The 24350-nt window shown below is 43.1% G+C and overlaps 1 protein-coding gene across 1 annotated transcript; it reads right to left on the bottom strand.

The window, feature by feature from the left end:
• Window positions 1-8175: 8175 nt before the first annotated feature.
• p2ry1 (purinergic receptor P2Y1) lies at window positions 8176-11275 on the bottom strand. The gene is made up of 2 exons (XM_070971272.1): window positions 10918-11275; window positions 8176-10574 (listed from the first exon to the last, which is right to left on the bottom strand). Exon 2 carries the CDS (start codon window positions 10543-10545, stop codon window positions 9484-9486), a length of 1062 nt encoding a protein of 353 aa, XP_070827373.1. The 5' UTR covers window positions 10546-10574; window positions 10918-11275; the 3' UTR covers window positions 8176-9483.
• Window positions 11276-24350: the final 13075 nt, after the last annotated feature.

Raw genomic sequence — 24350 nt, 5'->3', positions numbered from 1 at the left:
GCGGTTTCATTTTAAGCTGTTACGGTCGACAGGAGTAGTTTCACAGATGCTGTGTATTCCTCTTTAGTGATCCATGGCTCCTTTTAACACACATCACTTCCACTTCAGTTTAACCACATCCCCATTTCACTTCTGTGTCTGACGCATTTCATTGAGAGAGACACAACCTTGCTCTGAAGTCTATTTATGTCCAGGAGGACAAACCCTTCCAGACAAGATATTAACAGAACACCTGAGAAAGGTAAGTGTGTGCGTGTGTGTTTATGTGTGTATATATCTTATGTGTGTTGCGTGCATGGGCGTGTGTGTTGCCGTTTTTCACCTCGCCTAACCCAAACCATTAATCACCCTCAGTCATTCGGTAGCCACTCACACACTGGCACCACTTGTGTGTGTGTGTGTGCTTATAGATGCACACGCATGCACACACACACACACTGAACTGCTGGGATTAATGGGGTGAGGCAGCCAAGCAGCACAGGGTAATAGAATCCAAACAACAAGACTGGGGTGAAGAGAAAGGAGGAAAGGAGAAATAGGAAGGGGAGGTGTCTGGAGAGAGAGAGCGGCTAATCACCGGAGGAGGTCAGGGAAGGGGAGGTGAATTTATGTCCCAGAGGGAGAGGTCACAGGTGAAATTGGTAACGCAAAGTAGGTGTTGGATGTAAAAAATACAACTTTCATTTTGTCTGGCTGCTTTTGTCTCCCTCTTTTTGATTAACTCTCGCTCTGCGGATGCGTGCGGGTGTCAGTGCAGCAGTTTTAGAGGGCAAACTGTTTGGTCAGCTACTTTCTCAAGAGCAGAATGCACTCCACTGCTGATCATCTATTTCTGCTAATGGATAATGGAGGAGAGTGTGCATAGGTAGTGTGTGGATGCGTTTGTGCGTCGGATCGTTAATATTTCTGGACGCATTTGTGTGTGTCAGTAGAATTCAAAGATTCAGAGGAAGGCGCAGCAGCACAAGGAGAAATGTAAGCAAATCTGTTTTTAGATGCTGAATAAAAAAGCAGAAATAATGTTTTGTTTTGTGCTGTTCTATAATTTTCTGGCTCAGTTCATTTCTACACCAGGTAGCTGATGATCTCTTATCTTGATTTAGATTTAATGAGGAATAACAAGACCATCCCTTGGTACATTTCACACTTTAAACACTCCCAAGCCAACAGCGCTGCAGCAATAAAAACCACCTGACAGTCACCTGACAAGCATGCAAGTTGTATCTCTTTCTAACAAAGTAGGAGAACACACTTCTTGTGGGAGGCTAGATCCATGATAATGGAGCTTTATGTGCGGTGGATCCTTAACACTCGCATGCCAGAACACATGAGGTGACAGTGCACTGAATACTGCGTCAGTTTACATGTGCGGCATCTACAGCTGCACACACTTGCAGTATGGAGAGGGGGGAAGTGACAAAATAATGGAGGCAAAGAATTAAGAAGAACTTTGAAGTGACTGACTTTGAAGTAGCTAAATCACAATTTCAAAGGCAAAGTTAAATACCAATTAGCACCATGTGTCAGCTTTAAAGGAGATTTGCTATCACTGCTTTTTCATGCGAATTTTCAAAGCTGCAGTTGTTAATTAGATTGTTCAGTTTTTTTAAGCCATTCACTAATATTTTTAAACTTTATCAGTTTTATATTGTATAGAATACCTTTGCATTAAAATTAAAGAAAAACCAACATTTGGGCTTTTACTTTTACTCAGCATGTTGCTATTGTGCCAAATCATCAGCGGTGGAGGAAATACTTACCTTTAACTTTAGTAAAAGTAGCAATACCACAGTGTAAAATTACTCTACATTCAAAATCTTACTAAATAAGTATTAGCATTAAAGTACAGCACCAAATTTAACAGTAGTCATTATGCAGCATAGCACAGAATCATAAGTATAGATAACATGAGTGGATTATAACTAATGTGTAAGCTGCAGCTGTAACAGTGGGTCTAATTTCAGCTACTTTATACATAATCTGCTGATTAGCTTAATCCACAATAATACATAATGATTTATTAGGTGATTTATATTTTCTATCAATAATATCAATCTACAAAGGAACCAGTAACTACAGTTAATATAATGGTAAATGGAGTAAAAAGTTCCAAACTAGTAAACTGGGCACATAAGAACCTCAAAAATTGAATTTAATATCCATAGACATATTTTTTATTAGGGTATAATCACATGAAAATAGGAATCACTGTGTTTTCATTAGAATGACTCTTTATATCTGTAGAGGAAGCGTCCAACCTGTTGCACGGCCATGTTTCTACAGTAGCCCTGAATGGACAAACCAATCACTGGCTCTAGAGAGCACCATTTACATTTTGCAAGTTTCATGCCCACCATAGGCTCTCCTACATGCCTGGAAAGGGGGCAGGAAGACGAGGCTTATAATATGTTGGTGAGCTGGTGTCATATGTCCTACATACTGGTCATTTAATGTTTGTTTTATACTTCAAGTTTGTTCATTATAACAGCGATCATGCACAAAAAACATAAACCTTACATAGGTTGGTAAAATAATATTAACATATTGAATAATATTGAAATAATGAATATATTAATATTAATATCTTGACTTGCATGAGTCATTCCAGTCTGACGAATGTCCAGCAGGGTTATATATACAGTGACAAGTTCATATGGCATGCAACTGATTCATAAACTTCTGGCGATTTTGTTAAAATTTTCAACCATTTTAAGCTAAAAATAGATCCATAATCTCTGCTGAGCAAAGTCAAGAGTGGTTTCATGAACATTAATCATGTTAGATCTAAACAGAAATTACTTTTATGGTGTGTGGAGTGTGTAGATGTTCATCTCCTAATCCCTCACAGAAACAGAGGTTTATGTCTTTCCCACCACACACAGCTCCGGACCTGCATGACAGCAAACCAAATGGTGAAGAAGAGGGAAGCTGCGAAGGCGAAAGATGACCTTTTTCCTTCCTTCGATGGCATATACGGTTATCTGTTTTCAATATTTACATTATTCACCTGCTGTATATAGATATGCCTACACACCACTTGTTGCAGGGCTTTGCTTTCCCTTCGCTTTCGTAAACAAGCTCTCTGTAACCCCACACTCGCTGACACACTGTGAATATGCAGCAGTGGATGTAATCAGCTGCAGCATAAACTTTGATCTTAAGAGATTTATCATCCACTGTGCAGCAGGGCAGCAGGCAGACTAAAGGGGTTGCCAGCTAATAAAAGCATTGGCCTCTCAGTGGAGTGCATAGCTCATCACCCTTTACAGGAGTTTCACAACTTGCAAACAAGCTGCAAGTTGAGAGGAACTCTCTTGTTCCCTAGTTTCTGAAAAATGTCTTCTTTTTTGTTGTCTTCACAGCATGGTCTTACCGTTAGGCCCTTGGTATTAGTTTTATTCTTACTTTCAGATGGATCTTGTTTCAGAATGTATAAATGTACAAAAAGGAAGTAGTCCAGAAACTCTTCTACCCATTTCCTCTTTAATGGACGGCCCTTGGTCTCATTATATTACACTTTGACTTCAGAGTATAATAATAAACATATTATTCTACCTCTCAGGTGCAGAGAAAAGAGCTTTGAATATTGGACAATAGAGAGACGAAATGAATTGAAGGCCAGAGCAATAGAACATGCAGAAGCCTGTACAGTTACTGATGTGATTGCCCTAACCAGCTGCATTAAGTTCGGGTTTCTTTGTGTCCTTACTTCTCAACGAGTTCTCTCTGTTTCACCTTGATCCATGTTGTACTTATTCCTCCCTCATACCCCACCAGCCCTGGCATATGTGTATTGTACAGAACATAATGCTACCGGCGAGCCAAGCGCCTTCATGTGCCCTTTTATTTCCAGCCGTACTTTCGCTCTGGTGGTGTTTCTTTTCTCTTACTCCTATATGCCTAAAGCACATTCACTATTGCCACGGCTCTCAGCTCCTCGTTCTCACACCTTGCCTTATCTTGTCCTTTCCGTATCTTCCCAAGCAGCAGACACCCTTTTATTTGACTTCAGTTCATTTCAGAGTCACACTCCCTATCTCATAACTCTTATCAGAGAGGCCAGCTAGCCTGCTCTTTCTCTGACTACACTCATTCAGCCACATCGGTCTGTTTGCGAAACTGCAACATCTGATAGCTGTTAAAAGGGAAACAGTATATACGGTATAATGCATGGACCTATAGGATGAATGTGAAGCCGAACCACTTTCAGGCTTTCAGGCGTCTTCCTGTTGGGCCGGGTTGAGCTGGTTGACGGCATTATTGTGGCCCACATTGTGCGAAATCAAAGGTGCAGGTTTGTGGATGTCAGCCAGCAAGCCGATCATTCAAGTTGATTGATGACAAGATGCTGCAGAAAATCAACAAGAAGCCTGACAGGAGTGGCTGCAGAGATATTGATCATGACCCTTATGACAGGCGAAATACGACAACCTCTGCTGTCTGACGCACGCACACACTCCCACGTGTTCCTCCAGTCCCGTCTAATCCCTGCACGTCATATGTAGTCTGATATTACTGTTAATGGCAGCAGTCCAAGTCACAAGCATGATTAAGCAAGGAGACTCTGTCTCTCATTTTGTTTGTACTTGTCCGTACAAGCGTTAGATCAAGGCCTATATTTGGCTCTGACACCAACATGTACAGTATGCCAGCCAACATGATGAATGCAAAGTCATTTCATGCGGTCAAAGCAGGCCAGCACGAGAGGCGATGGCAAACATATTGTCCTGAAGACACTCTCATTTCAAACGGCTCTTCTTGTCGAAAGCAGCCACAGCCCCGGTCATCTGTATTTTTGACAGGCTCATCATTCATGCTGCAAGGCTTCATTTATTTTTTATCTCGGCAGTATTGCTGTGGACAGCGGCGCCGCACTGTCGATGCAGACGTACAAACACAGCACAATGGATGGTCATTAGCTGAAATAAAAAAAAAGTACTGTTGTTTTTGTTTTGTGAATTCTATTTTGTTGTTCTCGTGTTTGTTACAGCTCTGCCTGTTTCATGCTAAATGCTCTTATTGCAAAGCACTTTGTGATTTTTGATTTGAAAAGTGCCATATATATAAATCCTATACTTCCTTCCATGTGTTATGGCAGTGGTGGAAGAGGTATTCAGATCCCTTTCTTCAGTAAAAGTAGCAATACCACAATATAAAAAATACTCAATAATAAAGAATGCATTACTCATCATCAGTTATTAGCAAAATGTCCTTAAAATATAAAAATATACTCACTATGCACACAAAATAGCCTCTTTCAATGGCAGATTATTATATATACTGTGGGGTTGTCATTGGTGATGCACTAATGCATTTTCATGCTGTTGCTGGCTCAGGAGGAGCTAAGGTGACCAATTATACATTCTGTTGGATGTACAGCAGTGTATAACAATGCCTTACATATCATAAGATCCTTTTTAAAAAAAAAAATCTTATTGTGCACGGTGGCGCAGCAGGTAGTGCGCGTGCCTCACAGCAAGAAGGTTGCCAGTTCGATCCCCGGGCGGGGCCTTTCCGTGCGAAGTTTGCATGTTCTTCCCGTGCATGCGTGGGTTCTCTCTGGGTACTCCGGCTTCCTCCCACAGACCAAAAACATTCATTAGGTGAATTGGTGACTCTAAAATTGCCCCTAGGTGTGAGTGTGAATGGTTGTTTGTCATGTGTGTTGCCCTGCGATCGACTGGCGACCGGTCCAGGGTGTACCCCGCCTCTCGCCCGTTGACAGCTGGGATAGGCTCCAGCCCCCCCGCAACCCCGAAAGGGATAGGCGGTATAGAAAATGGATGGATTGATTGTGCAAAGTATGGCACTTGAGTAAAAGTAGTTACGTTCCACCACCTGTTTCATGTAACGTTAAGAATGCAACTGAAATTCTAGGAAGACAGGTTCGAGCATAAACACATTCTTTGATCATGGATCCGTGTTCACCTGTGTAGTCTATAAAAAGACTACATTTGTCATCCCGCCTTCACACACTGATGATCAGGTTCAGCTGTAATAATGTGGAGTTTTGGTTTCTGATAGCTTCTTTCATCAGACCTGTGAGACTGTGTCATTACTGCGTTTGACGTTTGTGTGTGCTCGTGTGTAGCTGCACCTCACCGGCTGCACCCGCGTTTGTGATTGTTGGTTGGCAAGTCGATGACTTGTCGAGCAGAGTCTTCCCTGTGATGAACGATTCTGCAGACATACATGCACGCACAGGCATACTTGTTTGCATTCAGGCATGCATCAACAGCCTGAATCCTTTCACACACATTTTGACTGTCAGTGAGGTGTGAGCTATCCTTACCTGACCGGCAGCCGGAATCCAGATCTTCTCTCATATGCAGACTGCTGGATAATGTAAGTGTGGCCAATGGAAAAATATATCTTCTACTTCTGAAAAGTTCACAATAAAGTGTAAAATATGTCATTACAGCCTGACACTACCATATAAGTGCAATAGCGCTCCCTGAATGCTCTGGTGTTGGGCTGGGTGGTTGGTTGATGCCTGATCGGAGCGAGTAAACACATGTTAATATTGAAGTGGAGCTGTGGTGCAGTCTTGTAGCCAAGAGACAGTGAACAAAATATTTTTCTAACAGGTTTACTTAACTGCAGCAGCTGAGAACATGTGTGGTTGTGTGACTTGAAAACCTGCATCCTACTGTATACAAACACTACGCTTCCCTGATGCATGGCTCTCTGTTTTCCTCCAAGTTTCTCTGCTTTGCAAAACTAGTGCGATGCTACGTGTAAAAATCAGAGAATAAAGTCTTGTTAATGTACAGGTTTTTGATCCATTATAATGTAGCAAAAATATGGAAATGTACCTGTACAGTTTATAGTATGTTGTGTGGTCTTTGCAGCACTGTCACAGGGTTCAAATGGATTCAACACAACCACACCACAGTGATCATGCGCCATGATTGCTGACATCACGGGCTGCTCACCAAGGACCACACGCTAACATTTTGATTACGTTTGGTTTTTGTGTGGTTGGCCGTAGCTTTTGGCTCAGGCGGGCGGTGCCCCTGTGATGGATGTGGTTGCACCAGCCCCCGCTGTATATCTTCAAGAACAAAGCTCAGTATTTTAGAGTAGATGTCCTGACTGTGATTACCCTGTGCCCCCTCCCTGCCACCAACAGAGTCCGAGGCAAAAACACACACACAAAATTTACTCTCCACAACCATTACTCCTCTCGCTCGACTCTTCCCTCTGTTCTCGTCTGTAACTCTCTTCCCAGCACATTATTCAAACAGTATTCCCCTGAAATGCAGTGAAGAAAAGCTTTTGTCTCATTCTAGAATAAAGAGAGGAGGATGTGAGAGAAAAGAGGTGAAAGGTGGCTCGGAAGGGAGGGAGGAGATACTGGCAAACAGCCCAACTTTCTGCAAGTCAAGATTTGACACTCTGGCTCAAAAGCACTGATGTTGGCTTGAGATTTGGCGCTGACTGAGTCTAACCTCCCTTTCATCCAATCATGTGTACGAGGAGCAGAGGACATATGTTCCAAAAATAAACAGGCATACATGCATATTTATGTGGTCCATGTGCACGTCGCAGTGTCTCCCTTTGACAATGAAACAACGACCAATAACCAACAAAGAGAAATAACAGCGAAGACGTCCACCTACTCAAAAAAAGTCTCCACTTCCTTAAGGCTCTGTAACATAGAGACACAGACACACACACACATTTGCCAAGGCCATCTATGCAGCCTGCACCTCAAAGCCAGGAAATCAAAAGTCGTTTGTATTCATGTGGGCTGTTTGGAGGAGGAGGCTTGGTCTGTTTCCTGTGCCCACCACACCGTGCAGCCCCGGGGTCCTGGCGACAGCCTCACACCCCCGTCTGCATCAATAACCCCACGCCATTGTGACGGACACAAAAGCTGTCTTAGGATAAGCCAGGAGAAAAAGGTGCCACTCTTTATTCCTCCCTCGTCGCCTTGCTTCCTCCCGGCTGTGTTGAAAAATAAAGTCAACAGAAGCGTGGAGAAAGAGGAGGAGTGGCAAGAGGGCAGAGCTCTGCACGAATGTCTCCAAAAACCAACAGCAATCGCTCACTCACAACAGTGCACGCATTCACCTAAGAGCATGTGCAGCTGGTTCGAGCGGGGTGACATACATGCTGTAAATCATAACATAAAATAACCCACCATTTCAAAAGAATCGTCTGAGCTGCATTACATTGTCCGGCATGTTTTAAATATCAAAATTTATTCACAAAGATACACGTCGCCTCAGATATCCTGTGCAGGTGATTCACTTCCTTTCTTGACAATAGCTGACCACATTACAGATTTACAAAGGTATTAGTACAGACATCAAACATCTATGTAGTCCAGGATAAAGTATGTACAGAGAGTATGTACTTCTCCAAAGTGATAACAACAGATACAAAAGAGAAATGATAACCTGTCAAAACACGGGCACAGTGCAGTATTTACTTTGAGGTATCTCATACAAACAAGTCTTCAATATGTTGATGGAGTCACAAAGCAGGTCATCGAGTGTGTGTCTGTTCTGCTCATTTCAAAGCTATTTATTCCCTACAGTGCAGTTAGAACCTGCTGTTGTTAGTCAGTGTTTCACTGATGCTGTTTGATACTGGATTCATGCACTAAAGTTCTGGATTAGTGACACTGACTTCAAGAAAAACAATTAACAACACAAAGTCATCTGGAACGTCACAACATCCTGTACAGTACACCTCGAGAAAAAAAACAAACATTCATTTTAGTATCATATACGCAAAAATACTGTAAGTATTATCTTCTCATTTTTTTTGTCTGTACAGAGCAAGTTAACAAGGAGCGAAAGATTGCGGTAACAGAACCGTCGCAGACCTCAACCTCAGAGCTGTCAAAATGAAAAACTAGTCGACCACATTCCTCGCCCAGTCAGTAATAGATGGAGGAAGAAATGAGGAGTGATAGGTAGCCCTCTGAGCAGAGGCTCCCCGGTCATAGTGCATTACAGTGTCTGCACGGCACATCCATGCAGCGATCTCAGGTTCAGTGCATTTACATTCTCCTCTAAAAGCCATCCCAGGCACACAAGCTCTCACCTGCTTAATAGCTATTGATTAAGCATCAGCTCAGTGGCTGGAGTAGCTGCTATCCATTCTCAGTCCTATTTTTCCAGATCAAATTGACGAACAGGACGTTATAGCTCAAAGGTATTTCCCCCAGCTTTTCCTGGTCATGTGTAAGCAACACTAACTACTCGCTCAGAATGAAGAGTGATGGCTCGAACATTAAGGGTACAATACGTGTACAGGACAATACAGTACAACGGCTTATCAACACGGACAGGCGTCGAACGATCACAGGGTTAACTATGGAGTGTTTAGCCTACAGTTCTATGAACCATCGTCCATTCATTTTTACACGCAGCCTTCAGTCCACACAGTGCATTTATTCGTTCAATACAAAACCCATCGTGGTTTCAAATAGAGATCCACACCCATGACCAAGCACACAGAGGTGCCCTGTCACAGCCTCCGGTCCCCATTCTCCACATACTCAGCCAGGCTGTTGAGAGCCGTCTCCTCGCTCTTGGACTGAAGGACATTGTCCCCCTTCCTGGAGGGTTTTTTAGTGGCCCGTGACAGCTTCCTCCTGAAGGTATCTCCCGCCAGGAAGTAAAGAATAGGATCCACGCAGCTGTTGAGGCTGGCCAGCCCGCGCGTCACCTGGTAGGTGGCGTAGACGCGGTTATTAAAATCACACATGTCAGGGCTCTGGAAGTACAGCCTGGCCCTCATGTTGAGGTTCTTCATCACGTGGAAAGGCAGGTAGGAGACAGCGAAGACCGCGAGCACGATGATAACCAGGTGGATCGATTTCTGCCGTAGGGGCGCGTTGTTCATGTCATTGTAGATTAACGCTTTGACGATCATGCCGTAGCAACAAAATATGATAATAAAGGGGATGCAGAACCCAAAGACAGTCAAAGTCATGCTGTAGATGAAATAACCTGGTAACTCATCCTCCGTGGTGGTGTCGTAACAAGTGGTTGCATTACGCTTCAAGCCGGTCCTGGAGTAATAAAGGATGGGGGAGATACCTACAACAACCACCGCCCACACCAACGCGCTGGTGATAACTGCATTTTTCTTCTTCAGTCGGCCCAGAGACTTGAGCGGGTGCACGACCCCCGAGTACCTGTGAACGCTGATGCAGGTCAGAAACAGAATACTCCCGTAAAGATTCACATGGAATATAAAACGCTGGAGGCGGCACAGCACGTCCCCGAATATCCAGTCTGTTTTGTTGAAGTAGTAGAAGATGAGGAAGGGCAACGACAGGACGTAGCAGAAGTCAGCCAGAGCCAGGTTGAACATGTAGACGGAGATGCTGCTCCAGGGTCTCATGTGGCACACGAACATCCAAATGGCCAGGCTGTTGCCCACCAGCCCCGTGATGAACACCATGATGTAAACAGTGGGCAGGTAGTAGAACTGGAAACCTGTCTTGGTGAGGGAACATCCTCTGGTGTGATTGTGGAGATCTGTCACATTCAGCATGGAGGTCAAGTTCAGGTCTGTGGACATGGTGTCAGGGGAAGAGGCAGGTCCTTTTACTGCATGGGAGGGATTGACACACGAGCAGACACGTGATGTTTAAGCTTAGAAAGGGTGTTTACATGCATAATTACACTCGCAATAATGGGTTTACCATATCAGCGATCTGTTGCTATCTGCTACACTTCTTTGGTTTCAACTTTAAACGGCGTTTGCATTCAAAACCAGTCGTGCACAGACTCGACATTCAAGCCCCAAACTTAATTTTGCGGAACGCCTACGAGCAATCTAACAAACACTTGAGTGAACACGCACGCGCAAGCACGCGTACACACGCACGCACACACGCACGCACACAAACAGAGAGGGGGGGGGGGGTGATAAACATATGACTGTACTTACCGCTGATAAAGACTTGTATTCCACATTCCTATAGCCGTCACAGTTGCAGAGATTTCAGTCAACACGCGGATGAGGCGTTACGAGCTGTCAGGTGTCTCCACTCAGTCTCTTAACAGGGTTGGAAATTGTTTAAAAGTTGCGATATCCCAGGGGTTTGCGCTGACACTTCCAAAGGGCGAAAAAAAAAGAGAGTCTGCGGTCAATTCGTCACGAAGGGGCGACGATTTCCCACCACAGCGGCAGCGGGACGCAGCAGAGACAGCTGCAGGCTCTGGCACGAAGAGCAGGAATTGCAAGCAGGCTCCGTAAAGCGAGAGGCGGCTCTTTGCGCTCCAGAGAGGGGAGGTGCGCGCCACACGAAACCACTGAGCGGCTCCTCGTCTCCAAACGCGCTTCTTCTGCTCCTCCCTCTTCCCACTGGACCATGATCAGATCTGACCCGCCTGCACGGGCGGGATATAGGTACAGAAAGGCTGGATCCTCACCTTTGTAGCCAGGCTGAGTCAATGTGTTTGGGCTATGAGGAGTAAAGATTTGAAAATAAAAGCTCTATATAGGCCTATATAAAACAGTTTAGATATATATATATATATAATAAAAACTGTATCATTTGGCATCGTGTTTAACCAGGGGGACATTTAGGTTGTGTATTTGTGCAAGCCAGTCATAACATAGGGCCCATAATGCACAAATCTATTATGCCAAAAGGTTTAGTAATAACATCACTGCTGTTTCAATGAGAAATTAGAAAGGAAACAATAAATCCCATTCAGAATAATGATTTCAAAATGCTTTGGCAGTGAGAGTGCTGAGAGGAGAATCATGTATTATCATATAAATGAAAAGTGGGCAGAGCTAATGGACTACAGTGATACGTCACGGTTATGGGTTTGTTATTGCAATTCAGATTTTGTATGAAATATTCCTCCACAGTGGCTGTCAGTCATGAGGAGTCAGGAGCCAGTGATTAAGACAGAAATGGGAGAAGGCCAGACAGGGCAGAAGCATAAAAACAATGAATTACTGTTTTCTTTTTTTATATCAAGATGGTCATTTTGTGTCTCCTAACGAGGCTGGGACAGACAGCTGGATGTGTGCGGCAGAGGCAAGGACAAAGCAGTCACTGGCAGAGGCAGCAGACAGACGGATGGTGGAGAATAGTGAAGGGATCTGCCACGGAGAGACTGAGAGAGCCTAAGGTCAAGTTAATTATGCTGTGATGCCAAACATCTTAAAATGTGGATGGAGCAGTTAGCCCAGACTGCAGCAATAATCTAATGGATGTTATTAATTGGACAGAGAATAAATGCCCACCATGAACCTGGTGGATGTCCATTATGGTCCATCAGATGATATGAGGTGATAGTCTGATGGCTTCACAATTTATTTTGTTAAAACTCGAAAACCAAATATTTCAGGGAAGCGGCAGTATGTGACGTTATCCCAGTGTGCACAAAACATCCATCCATCCATCCATCCATCCATCCATCCATCCATCCATCCATCCATCCATCCATCCATCCATCCATTTTCTATACCCCCTATCCCTTTCGGGGTTGCGGGGGGGCTAGAGCCTATCCCAGCTGTCAACAGGCGAGAGGCAGGGTACACCCTGGACCGGTCGCCAGTCGATCGCAGGGGTGCACAAAACAGACAAAAGCAAATGCTCACACTTTATTTTCCAGGTCGTGTAGTTCTCTGTTAATTTCCTAGAAAGGAACTGATATGCAAAAATAATTTCTTAAGAAGGTCTCTGGAGAGGAGGCTTAATTTGATATTCATTATGGGGGAAATGGGTACAATAAAGACAGACTTTGAATCATTAACTGCATTTAATTGTGGCATGACATGACATGAGTCTTTCAGTCAGTTGTTTCAAGGAAATTCTGCTCAAAAATCTGGTTCCTCCTTAGAAACTCAAATAAGAGAGCCGGCCTCAGAACAGCATCTCTATTTCCCCTTTAATTATTAACTGTGCTGGGAAATTATTAAGAAATTGCAGGGCCTTTAAAATACAGCACTGCCAAACAGACAGCATACACATAAAAAGAGCATCATCTCTCATGAAAACATGTGAGCTATACCGTGCTAATGGAAAACTATTAGATGGAGAGAAGAGCTACAGCAGTCCCAGTGGCATGCGATCATGAGAGAGGGAGATATTTGAAGTAAATGGATGGACATTTGAGCACATTTTACTCCAAATTATACTTCTTCCACACTAATTGGCACAACAGCTGAGGGCGTTTAAATTCTTGCCCAGGCTTATTTGAGTGTCGCTGTGTTGGAAACTTGCAGCTCTGTAGTTACACATAATCAGTTCAAGATATCTAACAGTTTACATTTGCCAAAACACATGAATGATGGAATACGCACCTTGTGGTTTATCCTCTCTGTACAGCGCGAACACAGCAAGTGTGCAGCTGTTGGCTCGCAGCCATTGACTTAAGTCAACACACATTTCTGCAGCCATTTTGATTGTGTAAACTCATTGCTGAAACAAAGCTGACGGACAAGTTTCACATGTGACACATTAAGTGCATCTGATTGCTCCTTCCACTCCTGTATCTCTGCCAAACTGCTCCAAATGTAGTTTTACATAACAAATGAAAAGCAGGGGTGAAATATTCAGCGTCTGAAGGCAGGGTGAGCAAAGTTAAGAAAATGCTTGCTGCACCTGCCATTACATGTCCTGCCAAGGACCCTCTCCTATTTGGCTCTGACCTCCATTTTCAGCCCCAGAAGCTGACGGGGACAGAGACATATTGGACACGGCTGGACGTGCACTGCAAGATTCATTTGAATGCATTAACTCCGACGCTGACGAGGTCAGTGTACCTCAGCCTATTAGAGGAGCTGCTGTGCGAGGTTAACGTTTTCCCTGCATTTCTTCAAATGGATTTAGGACATTTAGTCAAATTTCGGCCTTTGGGTGAAGACCCCAAAATAAATAGATTCATTCTTACTGAGATTATGTTCAGTTGATTGTATTTATGAAAAACCACCAACAACAGTATGTTCTCTCAGCTCTTCCCATTACCCTTTGTTCTTATTCCTTATCATGCTGAAAATTGTCTGACACACACCTGGTAGACAGGTGTGGAGGAGATAGAGAGCATACAATAGAAGGTAGTAAACAGTGTCAGCATGAAGAAAACAACATTTAGGACATACATCTTTGTGAAGCATTCAACTCACAATACAAAGAAAATCTTTATTCTCAAGTGAGGTCTGCAAAAAGCAATGTCAAAAAGGAGTCACATCGCAAACATCTGGAAAATAACAACTTGAATAATTCTGCATAAAATGATACGAGCATATGACACACGAAACCTGGGAATATTGTACAAAGTCCTGGACCATCAGTAAGAAAATGAGTGACTGATTGTTGAGCTTTTGATCATGTCACATGGTCCTCATCAGCTGGAAATTTTCTGAGCAATTTGAGGACTTCTTACTCAGTTCAGCTAAAAGCTAAGTTTCAAAGTTGATTCTTAACTGTGGAAACAGCAGAAAATCTCACCCCAAGGTGGCTTTAGTAGCTTTTTGTGGAGCTTTTGATTATGCTGTTTCTTTCTCAGCGGATGGAGTTTGGCCAGTTATCGTGGAAAAAATATAAAACATAAGGTTTACAAAGGAATTAATTGTCATGAGTCAGTCAACAAATCATGATTCAAAAGACAGATGGCTGTACAATCAGGTTTAGTGACAGCAGGCAAAAATATAAACAAATTAGCAGACTGGCAGTGCAGAAGCTAAGGAGCAGGCAGGGCTCAGCAAAAAGATGTCACAATCTCCCTCGTACAACTGAAAAGTTTCATTCATAAACAATAAAATGCACCCTTGCTTGATTAAATGCACTCAAGGGGTTTCCAGCTACAACCTTACTTGGTCTGGTATGACTAGTGGTTTATGGTGGCTAATCTCGACGAACTTTAGACAGATATCAGTATGTACTAAGCGAGGTTGTTGACTTTATGACTCTTTTCTACTTGTGCTCCTGTTACATCATATTGTAGCATTATGCAGTAACTGTCACTTGTGATTACTGCTATCCAGGAAAGGTTGCACAGGCTTAGAGAAAGTCAGAGAGAAAATTTCTATTTCACCGATCTACTAATGAACACAAATACAAAGATAATGTCTTTAGGAAACTGTAACACTGCTGCACGTTGAACATTATAAACCTGACCTGACGTCCACTCAGCTCACACTGTCACAGATTCTGGTGAGTCAGGTGTTCCCAGTCAAAACCGATCCACGTCTGAGGGAGCAGTGCTGCCCTGCACATGCTTCCAGGTGTGAAGCTAGATAAGGAAGAAGATGTAATTACCTTTCGCAGCTCCCCTCCCCTCCCTCTGCAGCTCACGGATCACTGCCTTCCAGTCCAAAACATCCTAACCACTATTTCATTTGGTCTCAAGTGTGTTAAAAGCTAAAAGAATGCACCAGCAAGCGTGACATTATTGCAGGCACTTGAAAACAGGTCATTATATTAGAGACACAGCTGAAATACTCCACACAGTCTTAACTTTAAAAAGCCCATTGGGTGCCTTTGTGTCTTGACTGCACCGCTGGATTTGGGCCCACGTATCGCCACTTTTCTCTAAACTGATTGGCTGTAATAACACTTATCTTCGTGTCCCAGATGTAATCATGATGACAAGTGTAAAGTGAAGGGAAATTCTGTTTGTCTCAGGCTTTGACCTCTATTTCTTTACATCGTGCTTCACTGCGTCGTCTGACAACCTAATCACCATCAGAGTCTGGATGGCTAATAGCGCTGTGGTGGGACTGGGTCTGTGGAGCAACACTGAGATATGAAAATCAGACCTTAAGCTGCATTAGCATAGTTAAACAAGTATGTGTCTGTCTCATTAGGAAAATCTAATTGTACAAATTAGTGAATTTGCGAGAAAATGATTTTCCTCTTTGCTATTACAATCCTGTATTTCTCTTGAGCTCCCTGTTTTTCATCCCGTCTGCTCTCCTTTTCTGTTCCTCCATTCATCTGGATGCTTCTGTCCCTTCATTCATCTTTGTGTTGTCTTTGTCTACCTTTGTGGCTGGCCTGTGCATAGTTTCTTTTTTTCTATCAAATTCATTGGTTTCTTTATTTGCTTCATCCAATGCCAAGCTTATCCTCACAAGAAGACCATCACACACAACACATGCGTGCTTCTGATGGGCATCTCCTCTGGTATTGATCTCTCTTATCAGCCGTCCTACAGACTGGGCTGGAAAATAATTAATTGTTCTTTTGCCGCTCTTTCTCTGTCGCTCTGCATCACTCCACCATCCTGCCGCCTTTTGCAATCCCTCTTTCATGTTTCTCTTGCTCTCCCTGCCATTCATACGTATATGCTTCAGATGAACATCCGCACTTTCTGCTCTCTCCCCTGAGTGAACGCCTGCAAAGGTGAAGTGAGCTTTACCCACATGGAAACCCTCGGTAGCCTGTATTTTGCCATGCATCCTCTGTGTTTCCAGCCTAAACACCCATTACCGCTGGCATCCTATACAGAAGGTTTGGGAGAGCAAAACAGTTTAGCCACATTTCCAGTAATAGCATGTCTGATAGCCTGGCTGACTCTTGCCCCGTGGGACTTGCTGTAATGACACTGCATGGCTCACTTGGTAACAAACTTGGTCCCAAGCACAGTGTGATCACAGTGTGTCAGCTGTCAAAAATGTTAATGTTGTGTTTGTAGGCAGTGAGTAACATGCCATGTGATTTAGATCACAGCTCTGACATTTTTAATCTTGCATAATTGGAATTAAAGCATAATATTTATGATATCATATTTACTTTTGCACATGAATGTGAGCACACTTGAAGAATGCATGAATATATTTTGCAGGTATAACCGTGATGGACTGTTAAGTCTACATGAATATAAACTCAAATCTTTGACAGGTTGGTGTTCATTGTGTAACTGAATGAAAACTATCATGATTCTTAGCATTTAATTTGTGAGATATAAGATATCTCTCTTAGCTGTTTTGAGCAAAACCCACTTTATTCTGCCCACCTTGCACCAAACAGCCGACATTGAGTTCAAGTTCACAACTAGCTTGAATCGCGCAGCAGGTAGTGCGCGTGCCTCACAGCAAGAAGGTTGCCGGTTCGATCCCCGGGTCAGGCGGGGCCTTTCTGTGTGAAGTTTGCATGTTCTTCCCGTGCATGCGTGGGTTCTCTCCGGGTACCCCGGCTTCCTCCCACAGACCAAAAACATGCTCATTAGGTTAATTGATGACTCTAAATTGCCCGTAGGTGTGAGTGTGAGTGTGAATGTTTGTTTGTCCTTGCATGTGGCCCTGCAATCGGCTGGCGACCAGTTCAGGGTGTACCCCGCCTCTCGCCCATTGTAGCTGGGATAGGCTCCAGCCCCCCGCAACCCCGAAAGGGATAGGCGGTATAGATAATGGATGGATGGATGGAACTAGCTTGAATCACAGTGCAGCATTTGGCAGCTAAAGAGCCAGATCTTTCACTCAGGAGTTGGTAGAGACCAAAAACAGAGCTAAAAACAGAGTGAATATTGAACTTTTGCCAGTCTGACCTTTTTGCTAACACCACATTAAATTAACAGGTTTCTGTTTCTGTAGCCAAACAGTTAAAGATGTGTTGGACAGACTGTAATGTTAGATGTAAAATCATCAATCAAAAATCCAAATTGTAACTTCAAAAGTTTTTGGCGACATCAGTATCTCATCTGAAGTACCGTGCTCCACTGCTCTCGATATGTTTGCCAGAGAACTATCATTCACACTGGTTGGACCTTAAAAGAAAGGTCAGTTAAATCAGGTGGACTCTTTAGTTTTTAGTAAACAGCTCGGGTGTGTTCCCGCACACACACACACACACACACACACACACACACACACACACACACACACACACACACACACACACACACACACACACACACACACACACACACACACACACACACACAAAGGTCAGCTGCTCCCCAGGGCACTTCTGACTGCAACTGTGATCAACAGGCTGAACCTTATGACCAAGGCCTGCATGCAGTCTATGCTCCATCTACTCTTCTTTTCATCTAATCTTCCTTCTCGCTGCGCTCCTATCAGTCAATCTGCATTTCTCATATCTGCTATCTGTCTATCTTAACCAAATGGCAAAGTATCATTTGCTTCTGCTGGTCCACACTACAACACAACTGACTTTTCTATAATCTGATCAATGCAGCTGAATGTCACAGAGCCTTTCCATCAAGCAGAGAGAAGGTCAGGGTATCTGTTCTGTGTAAATACCACAGTAATGTAGTTCTTGGGTCACCGTTCTGCCAGGCCCTTTACTGTGAGTCAAAGTATAGCTGATATTTGTGCATTTTCACAAAGGCAACCGTGGTGTGAATGGGATCGGACGAAAATAAGATGAAGTTAGAGCTAATTGAATGATGAGGTAAAATCTTGTCATGATGACCGATAACAACCTGTTGAAGATTTTGCTTTCTTAAAATTTCCTCTTAAATATTCAGCAGTCAAACTGATTATATCAATTCATCTGATCAAGAAGTACTTTACTGTACTAATCCCCGTTAAGCGATTTGCCGTCATATTTCCCATAGCCAGTTTCTTGACAGGCTTCTTGGAGGGTACAAACACCTCATTAGAAGCAACAAGAATTTGTTTGTAAATTGTGACGTGGTGAATCAGATTTTCCAAAGAATGCTAATGACACCCAGTGACCTTAATTTCTAACAGTCCCCCAAGTTTGATGGGATTTTCCCCATTGCACTGTCTGTTTCCTCTGTATCAAAGGTTCAATCTATTTTTTTCTATTCCCTTGTTTATTTTCCTGCATCATTCTTCTTCCTTCAGTCCATCCATATAAAGCCAAATGAGATCCATCTGGACATCAAACAACCAGACCACAAAGTTTATGTGTGCTGTATGTCAGTGACTCAGCACACATTCATTACAGTGAATCCAATTCCACAGTAAACACTCACATTTATTGGTTTTATGTAATTACTAAGTAACATGTGAAACAAAATATACAGAATATAGAATGAAAATGTTCGCAACAAATCAAGACATTGCATTTATATACTGTATATTAAGCACCCCCCCCCCCCACACACACCATCCAACCAATCAGCTATCCCTGTAACAGACACCAATGAGAGCATTCACATCTACAAGAATGCATATCTGCATAGTTGCAGCAGAAGAACTTGTGATGCACACATTAAAATATGACATAAGGTAAAAGAAAATAATGAAATAAAAGGAGAAGACAGGGTGCCCAAATACTCTCCCAATATCATGCAACATTTATATTAATGGGAGGAGGGAGGCTGGCGATGGCTGACAGGGGACGTTCACAGACTGCTCAGGACCTGGACCGCTGCCTTCAGAGTTGCTGACGCAGCTGAGCTGAGAACACTGAGAGAAAACCTGTGGCAGAAAAGCCAAGTGTCTGTACACAAAAGGATATTTCAAAGACAGTAGAGACGTATGGCAGCCTGGTCACCAGAATAAATATTGGTATTTTATGTTCCTTCAAACAACAGTGTATATTTCATATGTATCATATCATTGTTTTTACAATCAGTATCAAAGTGACGTAGTTCAGATGACTGGTAAATATACATGAGCTGTGCTTTCTATCACTGTCGAGCCGTGTTCATGGCGACAGTATTTTTATCGAGATATCGCAACACAATTGCACTAAATACACCAACTCCTCTCAGTGACCAGGTTCTGTGCCTTTACTGGACCAGTCAGAGGAAATCATTCTCTCCATGAATAAGGCTCACAAGGCTGCCAGTTTGGACAACATACCCGGTCGAAATCTTCATTTCACAGTCAAAGCATTTATTGAAGTCACATATAAAGCAATGCAGTGCTGGTCTCAGACTGACAGTTCCTGCAGGATCTCAGCCAGAATGAGCCCAGATTGCAGGTAAAAGTTCACATTTATCTTCTTGGGTTTGACCAAACCCTGTACGATAAACAGGCATACGTTACAGAATGTAATTGGCTGTTCCCCAAGACTTAGACATACCATATCTTTGTTCTAGACGTGATAAACAACCTGTGTGTGTGTGTGTGTGTGTGTGTGTGTGTGTGTGTGTGTGTGTGTGTGTGTGTGTGTGTGTGTGTGTGTGTGTGTGTGTGTGTTGTCATTAGGGATGTAACTGATGTAATGAGCGTCATAAATAAAGAAGAGAGGACACATGAGTATCTGTTGTTATCAGAACTGGTCTCACCAAACACCTAATATTTACGACTCAAGGCTACGAGCAACATTCTTCCAGAACATGCAAGTGCAATAAAGAACATGGGATTACATCAAAGTACCAAGGTGTTTTATGTACCAAAGTGTTTTATATTACAGCTTGGCGCAGAGATCATGAGCTTTCCCTGAATGTGGGGAAAGTATAAGAGATTGTTATTGACTTCCAGAGAGCCCGCAGCGAACACCCCCTGCTGACCATCAGTGGTATTGCCTTTGAACGAGTGAGCATCATCTTGGACCTTTCTCGGCCAAGAAACCCTCATATCATCAACCCACACATCACTAATCAAGAAACCCCGGCAGTGTCTTTATTTGTGCTGCAAGCTAAAAAGAGCAAGACCCCCATCACCCATTATGTGCTCCTTCTACCAGAGCATCATTGAGGGCATGCTGACCAGCTGCATCAGTGTGGTTTGGGAGTGCACTGCCCTCAACCGCAAGACCCTGCAGCGCATTGTGAACACAGCTGAGAAGATTACTGATGCCTCAGTCAAGCTCCCTCCTGGACATTTAAAACACCCGCCTAGCCCACAAATCCACCAGCATTGCAAGTGACCATCCTCCTCAGTCTCCTGTCATATGGCAGAAGATGTCAGAGCCTCGGAGCTCCTCCAGACTGTGCAGCAGCTTTATACGTCAGGCTGTCAGGATGCTGAACTCTCTTCCTTACTTACCCATCCCACCCTCCATACATCCAACAGCACCAGCCATATGAACGTTTCTATACGCACATATACACACAGACATGTACATTCCTATTTAGGGATGGACAATATGGTCCTGATGGTGATTTGAAAAGGAACAAATTTGAAATAAATAATGAAACAACAAAAGAGCTTTAAAAATCCATGAACATAACTAAGATCAATCCAAAACAGTAACTTACATTGAGATTCTAGTCAGAAGGGCACACAGCGGATGGGAATGAAGAGATTAGCTGTTCACACATTTGTTCAATTAAAAGATTTTTTGAACAATTTTCTTTTTAAGAGCAGGTAACGACTGACTAGACACATAATTATCTAATGTAATTGTAGACAGGTGTCATTCTGATCTGATAAATCCTTTGCCAGTGAAGTATTTTCTGTTTGTTAGTAATCAAATAATAGCAAATAAAATTAGGTAAAGTAAAATCAACAAGATGTTAATGTTTATCATCTCACAATATTCAAAAGGGATCATGAGTTTCATGGTTTTAAAACTCCAGATTTTCACCTAATCGGTTAACCCTGAACAACATTTGAAACTTAGGTGGCAAAACAAGTACATTTTAAAAGTGAATTTGCAACAGCAAGGCTGTAAAAACAGACTGAAATTATGTACTTAACCTGATTTATGAGAGGAGTCGGGTTAAATGACAAAACATTTCCAAAGCAGAGTGGTTCTTAGCGTCAGATGTGAGGAATGTGGAGGGATTGATGGAGGGGATTGCAGGGTAGTTAGGTTGTCTAATGGAGAGGGTTCTCTCTTACTTAATAATTTGTTGCCCGGAGGATGGAAACACGGATGCTGAGATGTTCAGAGCAAAGTAGGGGCGAAAGAGTGGGGACTAATGGTGCACATTAGCGTAAAGCTCTTTGTGTGGCCATGTAGTGAGTCTAATACTGGCTCACAGAGACTCAGCATGGTGAGACATACAGGATGTACATTACCCTGCTTCCAGGAGAGCCCCACATCGATCTTGGCTCTGCCAGAATCCCACCAGAACTAAATAAGGTTTTAATCAAATATTTCCTGGATGACTTCCATTTTTACCCAGCATAACTGCCGTACGTGCCTGCGGTAGCACTGAGCAGAAAGGAGCTCTAATTGTATTTCTGTTTGTACGAGTGTGTAAGTGCCTTGGTGAAATGTCCTATTTTGAATGCATGACATCACTTGAATGTATAGTACCTCACAGCATTCACATTATCATCCTGTCTGTGAAGCATAATCACAATGGCTCTGATTGACTGTGTCCTTAAAGGAATAAAGCCCCATGATGAAAGACTGGGCTGACAAATGGTAGGAAGGGAGAAAACAGAGGAGAAAATGACTTTGTCAAACTTTTCCCATTAAGTGACCAAGCCAGTGTAAAATTGCTGAACAGTCAGAGAGTCACTTTTGATGAGACAAAAAAATAATGAATGTTTTGTATATTTGAGACAAAGCATAGAACTTGAGGATTAAATCATTTCTTAGAGCAGGTATCTTCTGTATGTTGCGTAAACTAGCGTGTCCAAACACGCTAAGGAGTGTTAGTGCACATTTGGCAATACAGAAAACACACAAGGAGGGAGACTGGAAGGAAGGAAAAAATGAAATAAGAGAGGTAGAAGTGGAAACGGCATGATGCAACAAGTTTACACACTAACTCACTTATTCCCTTTGTGCGTCTCTCTCACACACACACACACCTACATTTACGCATGCATACCAGCAATGTAATTGGGTACGCCTTAGCATTTTCTCAAGAAATACACACTGCAGATTGACCGCATTCCAAAGCGTTGACTCGCTCACTTGTTTTCTGATTGCAGTTCACTTAATTAACTTGAGTGCTTTTATTGCACACCACCGCCATGACACCGAGAAAAAGAGAAACAGATAATGGTTGTGGTCACACGCACAAGAACCGATGACGTTTTAATTGTAATATGACATGCTTACAAGAAGCCGCAAGGCAGCTTGCCAATTCAGACGGGCTTCAAGTCGATGCCTGAGAAATAAAAGGAAAACGTTAGAGATTTTTTCAGGAGTTGCAGTCAAGAGTCTCTCCTTGTCATACTGCTGCTTATCAATATTCTGCACCATGACAGGAGAGGCTGAGAGACGGATGAAGCACAGGAGGGAGGAGGACTTAAAAGGCAGATGAAGGGACAGCACATAGAGGGAAGAGAGATGTGACAACGGGAAGCATTAGTGACACAGAGAGGGAGCAAAGGGTGAATGAATAAAAGAGAAGAAGAGAGAGAGGAAAGGGATGGAGAGTTCAAGCCGAGTGAAAACTGACAGTTATGAAAAGAGAAGGGAAGCAACAGTGTGTTACATCTGGGAGAGAAGGGAGCGCCAAGAATGAAACAATTCATCCTTTCTTGTTATTGGAAGCAAAGAAAAAGACAGGAAGGCAGCAGTGCACCACGGGAGTTCTGAGGCATTTAATTGGAGATGAGGAGAAGCAGGCTAAAAGCCAGGCTCAAACTGAGCAGCACTGAAGAAAATAATTTGATGTTGGGGGTGAACGTTCAACCACATCCCGCTCTTCACTTCGGCCGTGAAACTGGAAATTTCGAGTTCTGTTTCAGAGGTGAGAAAACCATCAAAATCATACCGGCAGTGCAAATGAGTGAAAACCCAGCCTTGGACCAACGTTACTGAAAACTGCTGAGTGGTTGATGAAGATGGTAATTTATAGCTTTAAAGATCCAGCAGTGGTAACGTCAGTCTGTCAGCTGGTTGACAGATTTGTTCCAGATAGCTCAACAAAAAAAATACTCAGAAGAATACTCAGAACATCGCACTTTTCCTGAGCTTTGGTCATTACCACGCAGCAAGGCAGACAATATGACAAATACAGGCTGAAACCCTGGTGCTTATATACTGTACAGGCAGGTGAGTCTTGATTAGTTGATTGAGCGCACCTGTGCTCAGGAGGAGAGGAGATTGGGCCCAACCTGTTGGCCACGCCCTGCAGAAACACAGAGACTTGAGAGACAGGGGAGAGACAGACAGGAGTCAAAAGCGGGGGGGAAACACAGGACTACAAAAGGAGAAAGGAGAGGAGACTGCAGATCTCAACAATATGGCCGTTTTTCTGGTGAGGACGGGCTGGAGGTGAAGTTATAAGTTTGGCACTCAATACAATGCGTTTAAATAAGACTTTAGCCTAAAAGTTGCTTCAACTTGACAACAACCTCTGCTACTAATATTGAGCTCCATGAATTTCTCCCTCAACTCATGAGACTAATCCTTGTTTCCTCCTCCCTCCCACATTCTTCAGTTTTTACCCCCTCCTCCTTTCTCAGACGCATTAAACCAAAGGGCAGATATGCTCCTTTTTAAACTTCATGCTAGATAGCTGTATGGTCTGGTGAGCACCATTTTCCAAGCCTAATAAGGTGACAGAAAGGATTAGAAGTGAAGAAGTAATGAAGTCAGTGCAACTTTAAACACTTTGCTC

Source organism: Chaetodon trifascialis, chromosome 9 (genome assembly GCF_039877785.1).
Source record: "Chaetodon trifascialis isolate fChaTrf1 chromosome 9, fChaTrf1.hap1, whole genome shotgun sequence".
Lineage (NCBI taxonomy): Eukaryota > Metazoa > Chordata > Actinopteri > Chaetodontiformes > Chaetodontidae > Chaetodon > Chaetodon trifascialis.
Note: the sequence above shows the minus strand (reverse complement) of the source record. Positions and strands in the feature narration are given on the sequence as shown.